General features: G+C 45.8%; 1 protein-coding gene across 1 annotated transcript in view; it reads left to right on the forward strand.

Annotated features, from left to right (window-relative positions):
- Positions 1-22,000, forward strand: part of UTP20 (UTP20 small subunit processome component) — a 65,470-nt gene that overhangs the window by 39,995 nt on the left and 3,475 nt on the right. Inside the window, exons 38-59 of the mRNA XM_075727911.1 lie at positions 820-957; positions 2,244-2,383; positions 2,910-2,989; positions 3,827-4,113; positions 4,594-4,733; positions 5,213-5,369; positions 6,200-6,298; positions 6,908-7,075; positions 7,792-7,958; positions 8,898-9,039; positions 9,336-9,452; positions 10,270-10,440; positions 11,220-11,348; positions 11,847-11,957; positions 12,744-12,823; positions 13,566-13,635; positions 14,687-14,869; positions 15,811-15,942; positions 18,388-18,520; positions 19,693-19,892; positions 20,255-20,326; positions 21,068-21,337. Of these exons, the coding sequence (XP_075584026.1) occupies positions 820-957; positions 2,244-2,383; positions 2,910-2,989; positions 3,827-4,113; positions 4,594-4,733; positions 5,213-5,369; positions 6,200-6,298; positions 6,908-7,075; positions 7,792-7,958; positions 8,898-9,039; positions 9,336-9,452; positions 10,270-10,440; positions 11,220-11,348; positions 11,847-11,957; positions 12,744-12,823; positions 13,566-13,635; positions 14,687-14,869; positions 15,811-15,942; positions 18,388-18,520; positions 19,693-19,892; positions 20,255-20,326; positions 21,068-21,337 (3,186 nt within the window). The remainder of the gene's footprint in view (positions 1-819; positions 958-2,243; positions 2,384-2,909; positions 2,990-3,826; positions 4,114-4,593; positions 4,734-5,212; positions 5,370-6,199; positions 6,299-6,907; positions 7,076-7,791; positions 7,959-8,897; positions 9,040-9,335; positions 9,453-10,269; positions 10,441-11,219; positions 11,349-11,846; positions 11,958-12,743; positions 12,824-13,565; positions 13,636-14,686; positions 14,870-15,810; positions 15,943-18,387; positions 18,521-19,692; positions 19,893-20,254; positions 20,327-21,067; positions 21,338-22,000) is intronic.

The following is a 22,000-nucleotide window of genomic DNA, read 5'->3' on the forward strand; positions in this document are numbered from 1 at the left end:
TTCAAAGAGAAACTGAACCTTTGTCATCAGATTTTTTTTTTTTTTTTTTTTTTTAAAAAAAGCAGGGGGGTGTGGGCATCATCACATGGGTGATTGCAAATCAAAATCATATTTCTTTCTAAAAATTTCTTGGTTCTATGATTTAGCAGCACTGGTTTTTACCTCTTCCTAATTTAGCTAAAAGAATTGCTTTCATTTTAAGTGATTGTTCACGAGCTTGAGCAGGCGACTCCACATTACAACCTGTGTGTGACCCAACCCACAATCAGCAAGTGTCCTGAGGATTCCGCTGACATAGGCAGGGAACAGGTCTTTTTGTTTTTAATATTCTGTTCCCTGCTACTCTTTGTCTGGAGGCTCTGCAGCCCCTTTTCATTCACAAGCCTTTGTAATACAAATGTTGCACAAAGCCTGGTCTCCTGGTTTTTCTTGCAGTATGAAAATGCAGCGTTTCTCCTGCTTTCACAGATGCAATCAGAGAGCGCCTTTGCTACATCTGTAGTTATATGTAGAGTCTGAATTTTTTTCATTGTAATTTTATCAGGCCTTCTCATCTTGTATCAGCTGCTTTCCATGTCTTATGATTGTGAATTCACAGTGAAATATCCCATTGAGTTGGAATATTTATTGAGGCAAAAGGCTAGTGAAAGCCCAGAGTCTGAAGGAAAAGGGCATGGCCTGTCCTTGGGAAATGACTGTAATATGTTTATGTCATTACTTAAAATTGAGGCATTTTCAGAACTGGTGAGTGTATGTGCTCCTTCGTACTAGCTGTGACTCAAGGGCCACCTCATTCACTGTCACTCGTATTTGTCTCAGATCCACAGGAGAGCACGAGCTCTGAGGAAACTGGCTAAGCAGCTCACTGAAAAAAAGCTTGTGCTGTCTTCCAAATCCCTGCAGAACTACATCATGCCTTATGCTACTACTGCCATTTTTAATGAAAAAATGCTTAAGGTAGGCTTTTAAATTGAATGCATCCATTTTGAATATTTTCACCTTTCTTGTATACTGCTGTCCTTAAAAGACGAGCCACTTTAAAAGACATATGGGTTTGCGGAGTGTTCCCCTTTCAGGCAAGAGCGCTGTGCTTCTTTTGGTGGTAGAAAGAGGGTTTGGAAGGTGCAGATGCAGTCTGGGCCCAATCCTGTATTTCTAAACCTGTCCTGTTTCTCGAAGATGGATCTCTTAACTGTCTGGAGTTTGGGGTTTTTTGGTTTTGTTGGTTTTTTTTTTTAAAACTTGGGATTATATTTGTTTGCATTTTTTGTAATCAGGTGGTTATTTTTTTCCCCTCTGCCTCCAAACTGCTCTCTTCATGTTCACTTGTGAGGTTAGTCACTCTTTGGCAGCAGAATGCGTGTGGTGGGCAATGTAGGCTGTGCCTAGTAATTGAGGTGGGAGTAAATACTCTTTTCTCTGGAGTTATGGGGGAACTGCAGGAATCAGATTGAAAGCCTCTGAAATCAATAGTAGCTTTGTAATTAAAGTTTGAAGGGTGACATTTTGTTAGTCACTTTCCGTGCATTTTATTGAAAACCTATGCAGTGAAATACTTGTAATGTCGATGTGGATAGACTTTGTACTTGCGACTCGGAAAAGCAAGGCTTCACACTTCTGTACAGTTCCCTGCACACTATCAGGAGAGCAGCAATGCTGCTTATGTCAGACCAAGCAAGTGTCTAATTCACTTACTGTCAGAAATATTCTTCTGAAGCTGAAACAATTAGAGCTTAGGCACAGGACCCAGCACCTGCAGCCATATGGACTGTGCCCATCAGTAGAGTGACTGCAGTCACTCTTTGACCAATGGGAGGTAAAATGCGTTGATTGAAGCCTTGGTGAAGAAACAAACACGTTTTATTTTGCATCAGAAATGGGGTAACAATGTGTATTTCTAGCTGACCTGCGTAGCCCAGCAATGTGCCATGTGTCTGTCGTTAGATATCTTGACTGGTTTTTAGTTCTTCACACAAGTGAGCCCATAGATTCAGTTATGTGAGAAAAGTTAAATGTGTGCGGAAATACTTGGAGGAACTGGGTCTGGAGATCTGCTTGGTGAGCTGTGATTTTATTTTATTTTTTACCTGGTGATTAGGAGGAGATCTAAAATGGCTGAATACCAGGCATCCCCACTAGAGAGTCATTACTTGTTGTGGCTCTTGTTGCTTTGAGTAAAGTATGCTTTAGACACATGTTCAGCATGAATGCTAACAGCATCTGAATTTCTGTCTTTTGGGCAGCATGAAAATATGGTAACAGCCTCAGTTGAAGTTGTTGGAGCTGTCTGCCGACATCTGTCATGGTCAGCATACTTGTACCACTTAAAGCATTTCATCCATGTCCTGCAAACAGGACAGATCAGTCCAAAGCTGGGAGTCAGGTACGTACTGCGAGTGATACTGCTCTAGGTTTCTCCGAAAACTGCTGAGGCAGAATTCAGTGTCTTAAGGAGCATCACATGGATTTTAGCCTCTTCCCTGGGATAAGAGATTGCCCCCTTTGAGGTGGGTTTATGCAAGTGAAAGTGGGCATGGCCTTGCAGTTCCAATGTGACTGAGCTATGAAGGATTAACAGGTCATTGCTTTCTCATGCTGTGTGTCGCTGAGTGCATGGCAGCATTAGCAGCTTCTGCTCCTACCAGGCTGTCCCTGCTCCTGGGAAACCTCTGTCACTCCAGCACCACCATCTGTGAGGTTTCACAGTGAGCTAGGTCACTGAATGCATCTAGCTGAAAAGTAACCAGTTTTTATTTCCTGGGTTGTTGTTTCAGGATAAACCTCCTTCAGCTGCACTGTCACCGAGTCTGACATTTTTTAAAAAACTCTTTTAAGGTTTTCCGTTGTGTTGGTCTATGCAGCTTCTCCTTTTTGGGTGGAGAGCTGATCTCTGTGTTTTCCTTCTGCAGCTTGTTAGAGACAGTGCTGGAAGCCTTTCACTTCGACCACAAAACACTTGAAAAGCAGCTTGTGACTATTGAGAATGAAGGTGAGCTTTCTGCTTCTGATTGTAGAAACACTACCTCTAATTCCTCAAAGTGCAGCTAATAGAAATTTTGTGTTTTACTCCTGAGGTCAGCTACTCCCAGCTTTTTAGAATGTACATATTGGAAAGATAGTTTTCACTTGCCTCCTCAGGAGCAATGCAGACTGTCCTCCTGTGTGTTGACATAGTGAGGAGAGGTAGGAGGAACCACCTCCACGTTACCTGTCCATGCCAGGCCTCCGTAAGCCAAAACAGCCCAGGCTGGGTTTGTGCAAATCCGAGGGGTTCTCCAAGGTCTGCACCCACCCGTGTGGCTGCTGCCATATCGGAGTTTTTTTGTCCTTGATGTTGGCTGCTCTCATTGTTATCCGCAGCCTAACCAGCGTGATGTATGTCCTGGCTTTGCTTCCCCTGCTATTTCATGGGAAGAAGTGCTATCTTTGGCTTCTTCATCTATAGTTACCTGTGTTGTAGCCTTTGGGATATTCTGAGAAGGAGGAAGATATCTCACAGCTGTGCTTGTCAGTACCCCTTACCTTGTGAAATTCTCAAATGTAAGTGAATGGCACTTCTCTAAGGTTCAAGCACATTGACCTTTGCTAAGCTGTCTGTGGAGTCAGCCAAAGAGCAACCTAGTCTTTGCTTTAAGCCTAGTCCTGAGGGGTGATTATCAGAAACTGGCATGCCAGTAAAATAACTGATGCTTAGTGATTGTTTGCTGTTGCTGATGATGGGTTTGAGCTTTGTCCAGACCAAAGCCATCACAAGAGTCTCTTTTAAGGGCTCAATTTTTGTGGCCTCCTATATTTACCCATGCTTTTGACAATGACTTGACAGAAGCTACTGCCATGGACCTTGAGCCAGTGGTGGAGGGTGCAGAAGCCATGGAGCTGGAGCAGAGTGAAGGGGAAGAGGAGGTTGTTGAGGAAAAGAAAGGGAAGAATCTCCCTGAGGAGCTGGCAGAACCTGAGCAAGCAGCTGAGACATCGGATGATGCTGAGCAAGTGACCAAACCTGTTTCTTTCTTACCCCGAAATAAAGAGGAGCTGGAGTGTCTGATCAAACACATTCAGGATACAGTTACAGTCAACATCTTGCCTAAATTGCACAGGTGTATTGTTGCAAAGGTGAGGAGTTGGCATTGGAAACGTGTTTTGCAGGCCTGTGCTGCTAGTATAAAGGTTGGGGTGCTACTTCAAAGAGCCCAGTGGAAATGCAGCACATAATAAAAAAAATACAGGCGCAACTGGAGAGAGACCATCTGAAAGCAGAAAAGAGGCTTCATCCGCTTTAGTGTGTCACCTTCTGGTCAGCATGCGTGTGGTGTCTTCACTTCCCTGCTGAGACCTGGCTTGAACCACACAAGTGAAACAGTTCACTTTGTGCAGCCTGTTGTAAAGTTCTCAGCCGCTTGCTAGCACCCAGCTTAGCTTTTGAATTGAAAACACAGGGATTCATCTCACCTGTCCTTTAGCTGTCTGCATTTTTCCTGTAGTCATCAGAGGACAGCAGCTTGCCTTGTTGGCCTCTTCTAGGGTTTGTTGAGAAAAAGCAGGATTTGTTTATGTATATTAAAAGTGCATTGCAATTTGCTCTGTCTTAAAAAGGTTAAAAGAGACGAGGAACACAAGCTTGTGAAATCCAACGTTGTGAATGATGACGAGGTAGTTCGTGTTCCATTAGCTTTTGCAATGGTCAGGATGATGCAGTGTCTTCCCCAAGAAGTAATGGAAGCCAACCTGCCAAGGTAAATCCCGTCAAAGCTCCTTAAATGCTGTTCATTGTGCTGCGAATGAGTGCAGGCACCTTTCTCAAGCCGTGGTTACTTACAAGGCTAAATCCAAGAGTGGCATCATAACAGTCCTTAAATACTTTTTTTGGAAACTCATTTTCCTAGTGACATTCCCCTCTATCAGCATTTGACTTCTGTAAAGCTAAGTTTTTAAGGAACTTGGTAAATCCTTAAATAAGAGCAGAGCTGTGAAGCAGGGTGCAGAGGTAGGGATGGCAGAGCTGGGGAGAGAATAGTGTACAGAAAAAAAGGACAGTCTGTAAAATGTCTCGAAGGACAGTAGGTGTGTGTATGTCTACAAAGGCTTTCTGTGAGGCTGGCTTTGAGTATAGCTCTGGTTGTAAAACAGTCCTGAAAAGCAGCCTCCTTAGCTAGCAGTGTAATTAGTTCTGCTCTGTTTGGGGGTGAACTAAGCTGTCTATCTCCGCTTCCAGCATCCTGCTGAAAGTCTGCACATTTCTGAGGAACAGATTTCAGGAAATCCGGGACATCGCCCGTAACACCCTCACTAAAATCATGGAAGTGTTGGGAGTGCAGTACCTTCTGTACATCTTAAAAGAGATGCAGTCCACGCTCGTCCATGGGTACCAGGTGATGCTGAAATTCTTCCTCTTCTGCTCTCTGTAGGGTTTTTTTAATGTGTTAGGAGGAGAATCCAAAGGGAAGTTGCTACTGAAATTGTTTTGCATTGGTAGAATAGCTTGGTATAATACAGCTAAATACTATTGCTGGTGCCTACATCAGTCTTTGTTATGCCAAATGTCAAATGAGGGTCTGTACCCAAAGACCTTAGAGTCTAAGCAGGGAAGAAGAGAGGATCTCCATCTTCCCAGTGAAGAGTTGAGGTTTGGATGTGAAGGATGAATTTCTGTTTCCAATAAACTTAGTGGGAATCTTTCCAGTAAGTTCATTAGGGCCAAGCATCATCTGAGGTGAGTTGTCACAGAGACTGCACAGGCAGTATGTGGTGATGCTAATTGAAGTCTTGCTTCCTAGATCAAGAGCCAAGGCTCTGACTATTAATTCACCTTTCCTCTTTCTGCAGTGGTTTGGGTTAAGAATAATTTTCTGTGTGAATTACCACAGTGCAATAGTGTGAGCGTCTGGCTGCTTTAACAGGGAAAGCAACAATTAACACAGCCTAAAAATACCAGTAAGAGCACTGGGGAAAGAGGAGATTCCAGCCCTCCTGCCAGTATGTGGAGGGTGGGACATGGGTCCTCTTCGTGCTTGCTGGTACCTGGATTCCATCCTCCCAGTGATTTTTTTTTTTTTTTTTTTTTTCTTTTTTTCCCCTATAACAAGAGCTCAAGCGCAGTGTGTGAGTTATGATGTCTCTGCTATGGGAGTCTCCCCACCCAGTATTATTAAAGAGGTCTATGCAGGGGGTTGGAAACATGATCTGTTCTCTTTTTCTCTAGCGCCATGTGCTGACTTTCACTGTGAACCTGTTATTGAAGGGCCTTACTTCCAGGCTCAGTGCTGGTGATTTGGACCCCTGCTTAGATATCCTGATTGAGGTAAAAACTATTCAAGATTGAAGGAAAGAGCATCATGAAGTGCCTGGGGCAGGCTCTGGGAGAACATTTTGTGTAGATTGTCTTGGACTTGGTGGCAAACAGGGCTGATTGTGTGTGTACTGCAAAGGAAGGAGACTGTTTTCTACTGAGGCATCAGCAGACCCCTTGTAGAATACCAAAGTATCTCTGGGCCTGTATCCTGCGACCTGCATCCTGAGAGGGAATGGATTTAAGAATAAGATACCTAACTATGTTTCCCTGTTCTCTAAATGGCTGAGCAAGTAAACAGATATCTAGTCAATGCAGTCCAGGGAGCCCAGGAGCTCAGCTGGCCACCCAGATGGGGTATATTTGAATGTCTTGGTCTGACTGCAATCCCACTCCTTGTATCACACCACCACAAAGGGGTGTGAGAACAGCTTCCTTATCTGGTGTGCTCAGACTGGGGTGTTTTATGTTGACAAAGGAAATGTAGACATGATCTGTGGGAAACCTGGAGAATTGTTTCTTCTGTGAGTGGGGAAAAATAGTGTTGTTCTGCTGCTACTGGAGGAATCTGACTCTGCTTTTCTGCTCCTCTCATTCACTTCTCTTGCCTGATTTCCAAAGATTTTCAACCAAGAGTTGTTTGGGAACATAGCCGAAGAGAAGGAAGTGAAGGGAATTGTCTCCAAGGTCATGGAAGCACGCAAAAACAAGAGTTATGATTCCTATGAAATTCTTGGAAGGTTCATAGGAAAGGGCCAGGTGACAAAACTTATTCTGCCACTGAAAGAGGTAAGAAAAGTCAACCAGAGTCTTTCTTAACTCTGAGCACTCTCAGTTCTGTATGGTCTAAAAGAAACTCTAGAGCCTCCAGATGGCTACTGTGACATTTCCTATATAAACCTGCTTTGGCTTCCTGTTTTTCTTTTGGAAGGCAGTATGCACCCAGCTCATAAAATGAGGCTTTGCTATTGAAGTACCAGGGCAGGAAATGGTGTTCTGGGAAGTTTCCTCCCGCTAGAGGGGAAGCATCCTACTGTGAGTTCTGCATGCCCTCTTCCCTCTGCCAGCTCTTGTTAATGCCGCTTACTCTGGAGCTCCAAAGTCCTGCAAGGCTGCTCTGTGGTTTGATATGGTGTGCATGAAGGAAATGTCACCAAGATGTGTTCAGGCTCTGCCCATGTGCAATAATTGCCTTTTCAGAGGTGTGGGGATTTTTGAGTAGAGTGCAAGCTCACACAGAAATGCAGCCCTGGTTTGCTCATGAGCTCTGGAGTGTCCTGGTGGTGGTAGGTGAACCAGATGGAGTCTGAGAAGAGGCTGAAGAGAAAGGGAGGGATGTTGGGGCAGAGCTGAGGCTATGGGATGCTGTTCATGTAGAGAGCTGGGGACTTAAGGGAGCAGGTGGAGGGAGGAATTGCTCTGGCTTTTCCCATGATTTCTGAATACAGATGGCAGATCATTGCCCTCATGTTGCCCTCCTGACTCTCATGGTTGTGCCTTTGCAGATTCTGGAGAGCACCACAAGCTTGAAGATAGTCCGGAAGGTGCATGAGGCGCTGCGTCACATCGTGGCAGGGTTGATCTTCAATTCAGCCATGAACGCAGAATCTCTCCTCCTCCTCAGTCATGGTCTCATCAGTGAAAACTTGCCTCTGCTCACTGAGAAAGCGAAGTGAGTTCCGGGATGTTATCTAGATGGTCTGTTATCGGTTGTGAGGTTTGCTTGCAGAAATGGCAGTTCTCAAATCTAACCGATCAAATGTATGAGGGTTTTCTTGCTTTCATTTGCCTTTTGTTTTCAATGTAAGTGAATTATTTGGGTAGTCGGAGGGCAAGGGGAAAACTTGGAAATGGGAGTGAGCACTTGCTGAACTCATGGGAGTCTACTCCTACAAGTGCTCAGGGCCTTCAGTAAGGCTTTTTCACCATCTGGTAAGCTGGTATATGCATTTGGGTATTCGGATGAAGGGATGAGGAGCAGTGTTTAGAAGCGAGCTACAAACTGCCCTATAAGAAGTGTTTGGGGTCCTGAACATTTTCATGGGGTCAGGAACAAGAGAAACTGTGGGCTGTCACTTTGTCACTTTGATGCTGGTGCAGAAGTCAGGGAGAACCATCAGATTTCCTCTCCATCTGGTGGTGTCACTGTCAAGAGCTGGGTCTGGGTGTCTTGCATTTCCTATGTTATGTAGGCCAGCTTGCTCTAGGATCTGACAGCTGTTTGCAGGCTTCTTGGAGCAGTTTTTATAAGCTGTCAGAAACTGAAGTAAATATCAGTTAATGAGGTGCAGTGGGCAGTGGCAGGAGGTATATTTGCTTGAAGGAACTACCAGTTTGTCTGCCCACTGAGAAGAAAAAAGTGGGGATGTTAAGCAAATCAGTGTGCATTTGTTATCTTCGTAATAGTGATATTGTTCTCAAGTCTGAGAGTCCCATCTGTCATGCTGCTCTCAAGTTCATTTTATTTCATTGTGTTCTGGCTGTGACCTGCTTTTGCTTGCTGTGTGGGTAGCAGCTGAGTACAGTCCAGCTCTCTTCACTCCCAACAGCAAGCTTGTTGTGGAGTGGGCTGAAATCTTAATATTCTCCTTTGCTATGCACTGCTTTTCAGACAAAAAGTTGTCCCTCCTCCAGATCCTCGGCTGCAACCAGAGAGTTGCCTGCTGCTCCAACCCACTCCCACGAGAGGAGGGCAGAAAGCACGTGTCAGCAGCAGGACTAACACATATATCTTGGTTGATTCAGGACTTCGGGTAAGGATCTCCTCAAATACAAAGTTTTGCTATCAAAATTTTTGTTAGGAGTATCCAAAGGAAGGTATTCTGGATATATTGTGTTAATAACATAGCCACTAGCCTTAACTTTACTTTGCATGTGGTAACTCCAGTAGTGCCTTTTAGAGAGCTATAAAAAGTGCTCAGCCTGTTGCAGATATTGGAATGGCATATGGCATAAATTCTGTTATAACCTGAAACAATGTGGGACCTTACTTGACTTATTTGAGTCCCAGCCCAACTTTGAGATGAATGTCCTGTGTTTTCTATGCCAGTTGCTGCACATGAGCCTGAAGAGGTCCAAAGTAAATTCTTCTGAGGAGCATGTTTTGGAAATGTTAGACCCTTTTGTTCAGCTGCTTATAGACTGCCTGAAATCCATGGATGTCAAGGTACAGTTCTGAGCTGTCCATTCTGCTACTCACAAATGTCATCTTGTAGTTGATCTGCAAGAGAAGAGAAAGCCATCCAGTTTTGAAACCTGATTTCATAGGTGTGCAGATTAAGTTGTTTGAGGACATGATATCCCAAGGGGGAGGAAGGATTGTGGCTGATGGAGGACTGAATGCTCTGCCCCTAGTGCTGCAGGTTCAAGTATGGACAAGTTCTCCTGGAGCATGTTCATACAAGGACTATATAGACTTCGTAGGCTGTGAGGAGGTTCTTGAGGTCCTGTGGCTGCTAGAAGCAGTGTTGTCACAACTGTGGTTTCTTTTGATACAACTCTGATGTCTTTATTCCCAGAACTACAGCCAGCCTCCTGTTGTAGGCAGCTTTGGGATTGAGTGAGCCTAGGAGGGAATCTGTTAAACCTTGAGTTTCCCAGGAATGGAAGGCATACCTCATACGCTGTCAGATACCTGGAGCAGAGCTTGCAGGTGACCTGGGTTTTTGGCAGAGCAACTTCTACACCTTGAAGGCACCTCTGCTTCAGAAAGAGTTCCTGCCATCTGCTGAATCAGCACGGTGTTAATGTCTTTACCTAGTAAAATCAAAGTTGGAGAATTAGGGAGTGACAGATAGTGTTTTCAGAACTGAGAAACCCTTTGTATTAATATGAATTACTTGAAAGAGGTTGATTTTGTTAGCTAATTGCCTATTACCACAGTTGCAGATAGCCTGACTGTGTCTGTAACAGAGTGAGAAAAGCATTCTGTCAGTGTCATTGTACCCAGTGTACATTGCTGTCCTTTTGGCTCTTTCTTACAGGTGATAACTGGTGCTCTGCAGTCCTTGGTATGGATTTTAAAGTTCCCTTTGCCTTCTGTCAGTACGAATCTGGAGGCACTGATCAAGCAGCTTTTCCTCTTGCTGAAAGAATTTGCCAAGACAGGAATAGCCAAAGGGCAGAATTTCCACCTGGTTGTGAGCTGTTTCAAAGTAAGTCAGACCCAGCTCTGCTCTTTTCTACTTTAGAATTAACTTTGTAGAATGAGACTCTTCCAACTGCAGATCCCTCCTGCAGCTGTCCCTGGAGAGGTAGTCTGGAGAGCACAAGGTAGCGAGGGAAATGTGGCTTTGCTGATTCTTTCCCAAGCGCGAACTTAAAGAAAGCTACCTCCCAAAAATTCGCAGCTTGGATCTGAAGAAGTGTTTTTATAGAAGCATATTTGCCTTCTCTTTTCCTTATAATAGTATCTTGTTACCACCCTGTCTTTTGAGAGGCGTCAGTTTTGTACTTGAGTAGCTTGCTTTTAACATGATTCATTGGAGTAGACTCTTGCAGCTGAAGTGAGACAAGGGAAGGAGGCAAGAAATAGTAGTAACTACTCTTATGGTGTGCAGTGTCTTCCTGTAGATGTCTTCTAAATGCATTGCTGAATTAATTACATCTTTATGATCACAAGGGAAAGTTAGAGTAATTCATGCCGAATGCCAATACCAGAAGAATTTTCCCCTCTTCCTGGCTGTGTTCCTGCATCATGGTTCATGTCTGTGAGCATCCCCACTCATTTCAAGGACTAGTCTGAATTTGTGTTCAGTTTTTGTCTCAGAATTGCCAGCTTAAAGCAAAATGTGATGAGAACAGTGTTAGCAGCATGTTTCAGAGCAGCAGTTTGTCTTTTCAAACGTAAGTGGTGTAAACAGTCAGGCTTTGGTGTGGGCTTGTGTTTTATGGCACTGCATGTGTATTGACAACATGCAATTTGATTTTGTAGTGTGTAACAATACTTGTGAAGAATGCAAAGAGTCAGATAACAAGCAAACAGCTCCAAGTGTTGCTTGGCTTTGCTGAAGAAGACATTTATGATTCATCACGCCAAGCCACTGCCTTTGGCCTTCTCAAGGTATTTCTGTGCAGCAGGCATATGGGTTCTGTGAGCCACTGGAATGGCAGCGATTCTGCCTCTTGGTGAAAGGCTGTACGATCTCTCGTCAGGAACAGGCCACCGAATGCTGTTAAGGCTCTCTGTTATGGGGAGGAGGAGGGGAAAGCAGCAAAGGTTTCCTGTTTGACTTGTAGTCGCTATTGAAAATTGTTTGGGAGGCTGTTTTATACACATGCGTATGAGGATGTATTTGGGTCTGAGGATGTTTTTGCTAAAGAATCGACACCCCTAACCATTAGACCAGGTATTCTGTGTCCTCCAAAAGAAACAGATATGGGTTTGTAAGCCACCTTTTTTTTTTTATTTCTTTTTTTTTTTTCCTGGCTGTGTATAAAGATGTGAAAAAGTCAGTGTTAATGTACCACCTGAGACCAGTGTAGTCCCAGGTTATAGTACTGCATCTCAGACTGTGCAAGTGAAATTATATAACTCCAGCTGTGCTTTTGCATTTCTTAGGCTATTTTATCCAGGAAGCTGATTGTCCCTGAAATTGATGATGTGCTGCAGAAGGTTGCCCAGCTGGCCATCACGGGTCAGAGTGAGCCAGTGCGAGTCCAGTGCAGGCAGGTTGGTAGAATGGAAAGTCTCTCATCTTACTTTACTTAAAGCAGACTAACAGGCTAGAGGGCTCAGTGTGGCCATCCCAGCTCTCACAGACATGTGCCTTAGGCCTGCTGAACCCTAACTTCGTTTCCCCTTCTTACTAGTCCTTTCCCCTTGTTATCTGGCTGGCTTTAGTTCTTGTGACGACTGCGTAACAGAATTGCAGACTGCTTGCCTATAGTGAGACTGCTTGCCATGGCGTACCTTCAGAGAGCTGCTCAGCAGCAGTGACATGGTTCCTCCTCTGGAGGTTTTTAGGCCCGCATAACTAAGAGCTTTGCTCTTTTCCAGATCCCAGCAGAAGAGAATTTACCACAAATCCATGATTCCTTCCCACTATTTCTTTCTTCTTTCCAAGCTGAAAGCAACCAAAAGGCAGAATCGGTTGCTTCATTTCAAGCATTGGGATACAGATGCAGTAAGAGCTGTGCATAACCAAATAGCACATTTCCATAGTTACAGGATGAATTTTGAAGGATGCAGAATCTCTCTTAACAGAAGCCTGTGCAAATCACAGTAATACTCTAAAGACTGACCTGGCAGTTGTCAAGCACCTGCAGATCCTGTTCCAGGCTCGGAGCTTGAGAGCAGTTGTTGGCCCCTTGTGTAATGGGAACATACATATGCATGAGAAAGTGGTGATTCTCATAAACTTGCTGCTCCATCATTGTGTTTTCTTCATAACCTTTTTACAGGTTTTCCTGAGTGTTTCTTGTAACTCCTCTCTGTGTTGTTGTTTTTTCTTTCCAGATTTACTTAAAATATATTCTGGACTACCCCCTTGGTGACAAGCTGAAACCCAATTTGGATTTCATGCTCGCACAACTGGAGTGAGTTTATATTCCCGACATCTCTGTCAGAACAGAACCTTGTTGCTTAAGTATGACTTTAGTGGCCACCTTGTGTGCCAAAGGCCTGTTCATGAGGAGGAGAGGGTGTGGCTGAAGTCTTGATTTTCCTACCTCTAAAACACTTCCCTTTTTCAGAGATGGGCTCTTTGATAAAGCAAGCCCTTTTTCTCTTCCGTGTTTCACAGCTGGCTTTGTTGTTCTTTATCTCTTTGTAAGCAAAGGTTCTGTTGCTTGCTTAGTGGTTAACCAGCTCCACTGGTTGTGAACCAAGTGAACTGGAAAATCCAGAAAGAATAAGGGAAGGTGCATGTATATGACTGCTGTCCCATGGCAATGGTCTCAACTGCAGGTGCAGGCACAGTTGAGAGCAACTGCACCAGTTCAGCCAGAGCAGTGTGCCTGAAACCTCCCTCTGAGTATGACCCCTCCTTTGCTCAAGGTGGCAGTAGTTTACCGTGTTCCCTATCACCATAGTGCAGTGCGGTTGTCCTGACTCAAGTTGGCTGGAGCCCTTTTTCACCCTTTTGTCTCTCTGTGCGTGCTCTGGGAGATGGAGCCACTGGGCCTGTTGCTTCCCTTCTCCTAAGCATCAGACTAGGTCTGGTAGCTGTTGTAGAAGGATCCCTGTCAGTGTGTGTTTCTGGCATTGGCCGTTCTTGTAAATTGTTAGCAACTTTCTAGAGTATTAACCCAGCCCTAACTGTTAATAATTTCCTCACAGGTACGAGTATGAAACTGGAAGGGAATCTGCGCTGGAGATGATTGTTTACCTCCTTGACATGTTCCCACAGGTAACAAGCACCCCTTGGTGGTCCAAGCATCAAGCAGTTACTGTGGCTTGCAGTAACAGCATTTTCAGAGCAGTTTATTTTGGGAGCACTTGGTAGTTCCTATTATCTCTTATCATGAGCAGAATGTTCACTTATCTCCAAAGAACCTGGCTTTGCTCCAAAAGAGAGATGACATGCTGGAAAGTCTGCAGTACTTCTTTATCTAATGTGCTCAGTCTGCAAGTAGAATAAAGCTCTGTCAGCTGGGTTTGGATAAACTCAGTGGTGATTTATGCCAGGAAGAAACACAACCAGTTTAGGAAGTGGGGTATGGGTAGAAAGTGAAGTCTGGAGTTCTCTCGCTGTGGGTTTTTCTCAACATTCATGAGGGATGTTGTTGACTGAACTGGTATATGATGTACCGTATATGTTTTGTTGGCCTGGCTGGAGAGGAAGGGCTTCTCAGTGGGGTGGATCAAAATGAAAGCTAAAAAATAACCATGCATCTATGCAGGATAACATAGGCAAAATGCTAAGCTGCCTTACAGCTCTGCAGCTGGAGCTTGACTGAGCATTCAGGAGGCTGAGAGAAGTGCAATCAAGCAAGAATTTGGCAGGAAGGAAGAGAAATTCTGCACAGTAAGCTGTGCTTCACCAGCACCTGGTTAGATTTAGTATTTCAGCTTGGTTCCTGGCAACTTTGTAAAGTAGCAAAGAGCTGCTGTCTCTGAGAGAAGGACCTTTGGACTGATTGCTGCCGTGCTGAGGAACCTAAGCCTGTTTCAGTGAGAGTTGGGCGTGAAAATGTCCTTTAAGGTTTGACACTTATGTTGCTGTCCCAGGGATACGTTAGCAAGTCAGTCAGAGCAGGGCTGGGGCTGCTGTACACTCCCTGTGTGCTCCAACAACTGGATCACCCCGTCCTTTCAGTTCACCTGCCTTGATGTAGACCCCACTCAGGGCTGACATATGACATATGACATATGCTGTGCAACAAATACCCCTCTTTTCCTCTTTAAATGCCAGAAGCTCCTTGGGGATGTGCGGTTGACTAATGGTTGTTTCTTTCTAGGATCTCCTCCACAAATACTGTGGGCTGTTTTTTCTCTCCCTTTGTATGATGATGATAAATGACGACTCTGCCAAATGCAAAAAGATGGCGGCATTGACGTGTAAATCTCTCCTCAGTAAGATAAACAATGAAAAACAAGATCTGATGTTTTCGCTGGTCACAGAGTGGTTTCACAGCAAGAAGGTATTCTTTGGTCTTTTCACTGACCAGGTCTGGACTCTGTTTGGGGGCTGAGTAAGATTAAGGCAAGTGAGAGATTGCTAATACCAGGTCTGGTGGATTGGTGGGTTTGGTTATGCCTGACTTAGTAGTTTTAGGAAAGGAGTATGGGCAAGACTCAGCTTAGAATAAAAGCTCTTTAAAGCTGTGCTCAGCACCATGACACTTGCTTGTAAGAAGAGAAAGAAACGATACAGCTTCATATAGCTGCACAAATTAGGGAACTGCTGCAGGTCAGCCTACAGACTTCCCAGCTGCATTGCGCTGCTTTCTAACAGCTCCTCTTTTGGGTCAGGTATTTCACCAAGTGTAGTCTTTGCTGAGGTTAAAGGTTTGAGAAAATTCCTTAAAAATTCTGATCCCAGTAATTGGATTTTCATGCTGTCTTTAGCTTAGACTTATTTCAGTCTGTCAGTGGTAGCTGGAGGGTACAAACCTAGTTTTGCAGGCCTCCCATTTTGATCTGGGTGCCTCGGTGTTTAGTTATTCTCAAACAGGACTCATGTTCTGCCTCTCTCTGCACTAGTGGAGTGAATGTTCTTCAACAGTTCATCCTTTTCATCTCTAATAAGTTCAGTTCTGGTTTATATCTGTGAGCTGCCTGTTGCATTTTGAAGAATCAAAGAGTGCAAAGTAGGCCCCAGAGCTTTGCAGCTGGGAACCAGGCTGGAAAAAGTCTTTCAGCATTCAGCTTTAGGGTCTGTTTCCAGGGATAACTTGTGCTGCGGGGTGCTTTCGTCCCTAGCTGGTAGCATCTCCTTTTTCAGTAGTACTCTGAAAACCAGCTTCTCTTAAGATGCTGTTGCTACAGGCAAAAGTAGGGGTTGCTACCAGCTCCTGCATGCGGGAGCTGCAGGATTTGATAATCAAGAAGTAACAAGGGGTGTTATTCTTTCTGTTGGCAGAGCTCACACAGAAGGTTGGCTGCCCAGGCATGTGGTTTGTTTGTTGAAGTGGAGGGAGCAATGTTTGAACGGCGGCTAGAAGCTGTCCTCACCTTGATTGAAAAAGAAATCAACCCAATTAAATTTGAAGATGTAAGTAACTTTTCCCATGTGTGAGGTTTGGGGAAGCAGAATTAAGAAAATGGAAAAAGAGAAGAAGTGCGGGAGAGATTTAACTGTTGAACCTACTGTTTGGGGCTGAGGAAAGACATGAAACACACGTTTGTTCTGAAGGGGACCTCACTGACTTAGAACCATATTTTTTGTCTGTAAGCCCATATTTAATGTCGTGTGTCAGCACAAGGGGCAAAGGAACTTTGCAAAGCGACCTGGCCCGAGCCTGCAGCCATGCTGTGTAACCAGCAGGTATATTGCTCCTTGCCCTGCCCTCTGTCAAGATCTCTGTGGGCAGAAGGCGTTCTTGAGACAGCCCTCGAGTCTCAGGCTTTTGGTTTTTACCTGTATGACTTTGTGTATTGACAGCATGTAGCAGTATGTATGTCAAGGTAGTTTTCCCTGCTTCTGGTCTTTCCTGTGGTGGCAGGAGAGAAGGGACTTCTGTTTTTTCTTTAAAGTGGAATTATAAAAACCACCATCAGAAAGAATGGCAAGGTGCACAGGTAGCACTGGGATGGGTTGGAATCAGTTTAGTTGGAAAAACAGCCTGACAGTCACACTGACAACATCCGTTTAACTGGGAGACGTGTCTGCTAGCTGCAGAGATTTGTGTAAGTGTGGAAGGTCAGGAGTGCATCGCTTGTGACTGTCTGCTTTATTCAGTGTTATCTACACCTTTAACTTTCAAAGGAGTTCCCTTCCTGTACTTCAGACCAAGGTTTTGTTTTATGGAAAATCTTTTTAGTGCACATGATTAACTCAGAATAACAAGGCTGCCTCAGATTCTGCTTGGCACGTGATAATCCCAAAGGGATCCCAGTCACTGTGCCTGGGGAGTGGCCGCATATGTTACTTATAGAATCATAGAATCGTTTAGGTTGGAAAAGACCTTTAAGATCATCCAGTCCAACCATTAACCTACACTACCAAGTCCACATTAAACCAATCAAGGGTAGACTAGACTAAACCATGTCCCAAAGTGCCACATCTACCCGTTTTTTGAACACTTCCAGGGATGGTGACTCCACCACCTCTCTGGGCAGCCTGTTCCAATGCTTGACTACCCTTTCCATGAAGAAATTTTTCCTAATTTCCAACCTAAACCTCCCCTGGTGCAGCTTGAGCCCATTTCCTCTCATCCTATCGCTAACTACTTGGGAGAAGAGACCAACACCCACCTCACTGCAACCTCCTTTCAGGTAGTTGTAGAGAGCGATAAGGTCTCCCCTCAGCCTCCTCTTCTCCAGGCTAAACCACCCCAGTTCCCTCAGCCGCTCCTTATAAGGCCTGTGCTCCAGACCCTTCACCAGCCTTGTTGCCCTTCTCTGAACACGCTCCAGCACCTCAATGTCCTCCTTGTGCTGAGGGGCCCAAAACTGGACACAGTATTCCAGGTGCGGCCTCACCAGCACCAAGTACAGGGGGACAATCACCTCCCTGCTCCTGCTGGCCACACTATTCCTGATACAAGCCAGGATGCTGTTGGCCTTCTTGGCCACCTGGGCACACTGCTGGCTCATGTTCAGCCAGCTGTCGACCAACACCCCCAGGTCCTTTTTGGCCAGGCAGCTTTCCAGCCACTCTTCCCCAAGCCTGTAGCATTGCATGGGGTTGTTGTGACCCAAGTGCAGGACCCGGCACTTGGCCTTGTTAAACCCCATACAGCTGGCCTCAGCCCATCGGTCCAGCCTGTCCAGGTCCCTCTGCAGGGCCATCCTGCCCTCCAGCAGATCGACACTCCCGCCCAGCTTGGTGTCATCTGCAAACTTACTGAGGGTGCACTCAATCCCCTCATCCAGATCATGTGCCCTTATGCGCAAGGGCAACAAGCTGAACAAGAGAGAAGAGCCTCAGGGTATGTAAATTGGCAAGGGATGAAAATAGAATACCTGCAGTGAGGAGAAATTCAGTGTAATCACCCCCTGCGCTGCAACACGTAGGTGAAGCACTGACTAGTTATATCTAGCCAGCTGGTGATTACAGGCAGGGTGAGGACCTGAAGGCAATTTAGTAAAACACAGTGCACACAGTGTTGTCATAACAACGTGGGGCTTCCCAGGTGACACAGGCCAATCTGAGCTCAGCTTGGCCCTGATGATGAGAGTCAAATGTGCACAAATACACGTATAGACAGAAATGATATACATTGTGCGTGTAATTTGCTTGCACTTAGAAACCTCAGAGTTTGTTACAGTAACGTCTGTGTAAAAACCAAGAATGATTGTAGTAATAATCTCTCCTGCAGAGGATCAGTCTCCAGAGGAGATGCTTCAGTGGAGCTGCTTCTCTTCTGTTCATTTTGGGAATTGGGTACAAGTCAGTCTTCTGTTTCTTTGCAGGGTTGGTCTGAAATTTATAAAGTAAATAAGCACTGTCTTCAGGTTCTCATAAGCATCTTTCTTGACTTGCTGATTTTATTAGATAACTGAAGAGGAGGAGGAGAAGGCTGCAGATAGGCTGCTATTCAGCTTTCTTGTGCTGGTAACAAAGCTAATCACAGAGTGCAACTTGATTCAGTTAAACAAGAACAGGGACGTTGTGAGCAATATCTGGGGTAAGTGTCAAGAATTATTACGGCTGTGTTACAAGGAGGATTCTTTGTGTGCCGTGTGGTTTTTCACACCGTAATATAAACAACTGAACCTTGTCGTACAAGGTTTGCGTGCTGCAGAATGCTAATACATGGCAGTTACTGGGCAGTGAAAGAGATGTTGTTAATGGAAAAGATTACATGGTTGATGAAAACAACACGCCCTCTGTCTCAGTTGCTGGGAAGTATTTTCTATTATCCCAAGAGCAAACAGTGGCAAAATATTGCATGTTTGACCATAATTACATCCTCTTGGATGAAAACGTTTGGTTCTTCTGGGAAGATGAGATTTTCTTGATGAGATCATACATACCAGCCAGCAAGCGATGACACATGGTAATAGTGCTGTAAATACTGTGTGTCTGCTGGGATGTTAAGGCCTGGAGGTTATTTGATTCAAGCAATTTCCCTATGAGTGAGATTGTACAGTGTCAGGCTGGCTTATTGGCATTTTGTTGTTTTTAGTTGTTTCATTTGCTGCTATCAGAAGGCCTGGGTCTGGCTGGTTAATGTCTTTGAAGAGTTCAGCCTGCCAGGTGCCTTTAGTGAGATACGAAATAATCCTTGTAAATCCTGGACTGCTTGGTGATGTGCAGCTTGGACAGAGGCAAGACAAGAGGGCAACTTCATCCCTTCTCTGAAGCATCCTTAGCCTCCATCCAGGGGTTCAATCTGACCATCTGCAGCAGGGCCAGCTCACCCGAGTGTCACAGCAGCCAGTCCCCAGACATTGTGGGCAGATGAGCTGTGGCACTGAGTCCCTGAGGAGACCGTAGTTGTTGCAGAAACATGACTTGTCAGCCAGGATCAGAGCAAGTGTCTCTTTGGGCCATGCCCACTTTCCCTGCCCAGTTGCCATCACTTTTCAGGAATGGCCCCATCTTTGGATGTTTGGAAGTGCTGTGGATGCATTCAGGAACGCCTGGTCACTGTGGGGACATTTGGCTACCTGTAGCTTTTTGCCACTCTCTGCTTTGGCTAGAGTTGCTAGGAAGTCTTTGATTATGTTCTGAGCAGATGAGCACAGTTTGTTTCCTTTACCTTTGTATTGTAGCATGTGCTGTGGTAATTCTTGGAGGGTTCTTCTGCTCTCACAGGACCAGCTCCTGTGCTGAAAGAGGTTTTCTTTCCCCCAGGTCATATCCAGTCTCACTTGTGGTATCCTCACAGCTGGGTCTGGCTGACAGCTACTGAAATCTTTGGCTTGTTGTTTGCATCTTACAAGCCAGAAGATCTTGTCAACAAGTGGAGGGAAAGAAAGGCAGGGAAGAGGAAAAAGATGTCAGCAGAGCTGTCTGCATCCACAGTCTTCTTGACTGCTGAACTGGACAAAAAGGTAATGATGTCTGTACTACTCCTTCCCACCTGCCCATGCCCATTCCCTGGCTGGGACACACAAATAGTGTTACAGTTTGGCACGCACATTTATCTTTTAGTTGCTTGTCTGCTGCCTAATCCTGATCACTTAAAGCTTTTGAGGAGGTGTGTCTGCTCCTGGGAGGGGCCTCCTCTGGGGTCTTATTCTCAGCAGCACAAAGATTCCCCTCTAGGCTGCAAGATGCAGGCAGAAGTTGTGCTGAGACGATCCCTCGGCCTCCCCTGGGAACTGCCTTTTGTGACTGCAAAACACTGCTTTGAGTTTCTGCTACTGGCTCCCTTCCATGGAGTAATTCCCTTTTCCTTTTTTCCTCTCCCCAGATGAAGGAACTCGTGTTTGCATTCTGCCATCAGCTGCAGTCCAAGTTCCTGGACGTGGCCCTGGGAGAGCAGGTAAGAGCAGGAGCAGGTCTGGGGCTGCAGCAGGGCACAGGGCAGGCCCTGGCCTGTGAGGGAGTGTTATGTCCTCGTCAGGACAGCAGCGCTGCTGGCTGGTGGTGGCTCAAGGCAAATACACAGTGCAGGGCCAGCTGCTCTGTGCTGCGGCCATCTGAGCAGGTGCATGTCTCGGAGGGGCCCAGAAGAGTCCCCCTTGTGCTGTCAGCCTACAGGACGGGCTGAGGGGTGGCAGAGACAAAAAAGGGAGGCACCATGCAGGGCAGGACTGGGGTCTAGAGCAGGCTGGGCAGCCAGATCCTGGAGCGGGCATCCGGATCGCTGGTGCTGGTTTCCTGCAGCTGCACTGGAGCCTTGGCTGTTTGCTGGGAGCATTTAGTCCAGCTTTATGCTGTTGCTTGAAGGTCTGACTCGACTGTGAACCTGGTCAGAGATTTCCTTGTGGAGAGCCAGGGGCTGCTAGAGGTGGGAAAGACAAAAAGGAGCAGCCCTGTCTCAGGGGGTGCTGGAGCCCAAAAGGCAGGGTAGCTCATGGGGAAAGACTCTCCCAGACTGCAGGAAGATACTGAGGTGGGCCTTCCTGTTGCGGGCAGCATGCAGGGGGTGAACCCGTTATGGCCTCCTGGGTTGGTCAGTTCCTCTTTCAGATCTAGCCTTGGCTCTCACATACCCTGGGCACTGCTGGTGCTGACACTGGGGGAACCCACAGTGACTGACTACTCTGTTTTTACACTTCAGGTTATAAAGAACTTGCTTTTTGTGGCAAAAGTTGTTTACTTGCTAGCCCCTGCCTCAGAAGATAAAGAGGCTGAAGCAGAACTGGGCTGTGAAGTGGAAGAGCAGGAGGCCTCAGAAGATGAGGAAGAGAAAGACATTTCTGCTCAAGGAGAGGGAGGAAAAGAGGACACAGAAGAGAAAGGCCAGCCAGCCACATTGCTATGGTTAATGAAGAAGCTCTCTCTCATGGCAAAGCGAGAAGCAGCATATTCCCCTAAGGTCCCTTTAAAGGTAAGAACAGGGTTAGACCAGCTACTTTTGAGGTGGCAGGCGCTTGCACAGGAGAGTGTTGCTCTGGCTCTTTGCTTCCAGGGGACCAGCTGTAGAGGGTGCTGGGAGCTGGTGCTGAAGCGAGGGTTAGTAGGTGCCAAAGAAACAACAAGCATTTCAGTTTGGGATTCTCCGGAAAGGCTTGTGCCAGTCTGCTTCTCCTTGCTGTTGCTTCCAGCCCTCGCGTGGGGTGGTGGAAGGGTGGAAAGGCCACAGGCACCAAGCTGAAAGGGACAGAGCCTTTGAAAGCCCAGGAGTGCTAGGTTTATGCAGGCAGGGGAATGGCAGTGTGAAGTTACTTGCTGGGAGAAGGGGAGGGTGTGGGAGAGCATCAGGAAAAGTGCTGCGGTTCCCCATGGTGCAGAGTTAGAGAGGTTGAGCTTTCATGTCTTCAGCTGCCTTGGTACAGGACAGTGAGAACAAGCCTGTTGTTCGAAGTGTTAACAGCTGCCAAGCCAGCAAAGTCACAGCTCACACGTTTACAGATCCCGTGGGGTTGTGTCTCATCTAAAGGCTGTACTTGGCTGCAATCAGACCTCGTAACAGCAGTGAGTTTCTGACTAGGGTGTCTGAAACAGTGCCTTGCACGTTGAACAGTGACTCTTGCAGCAGTTCAGTTAGGCA

Source organism: Pelecanus crispus, chromosome 1 (genome assembly GCF_030463565.1).
Source record: "Pelecanus crispus isolate bPelCri1 chromosome 1, bPelCri1.pri, whole genome shotgun sequence".
Classification (NCBI taxonomy): domain Eukaryota; kingdom Metazoa; phylum Chordata; class Aves; order Pelecaniformes; family Pelecanidae; genus Pelecanus; species Pelecanus crispus.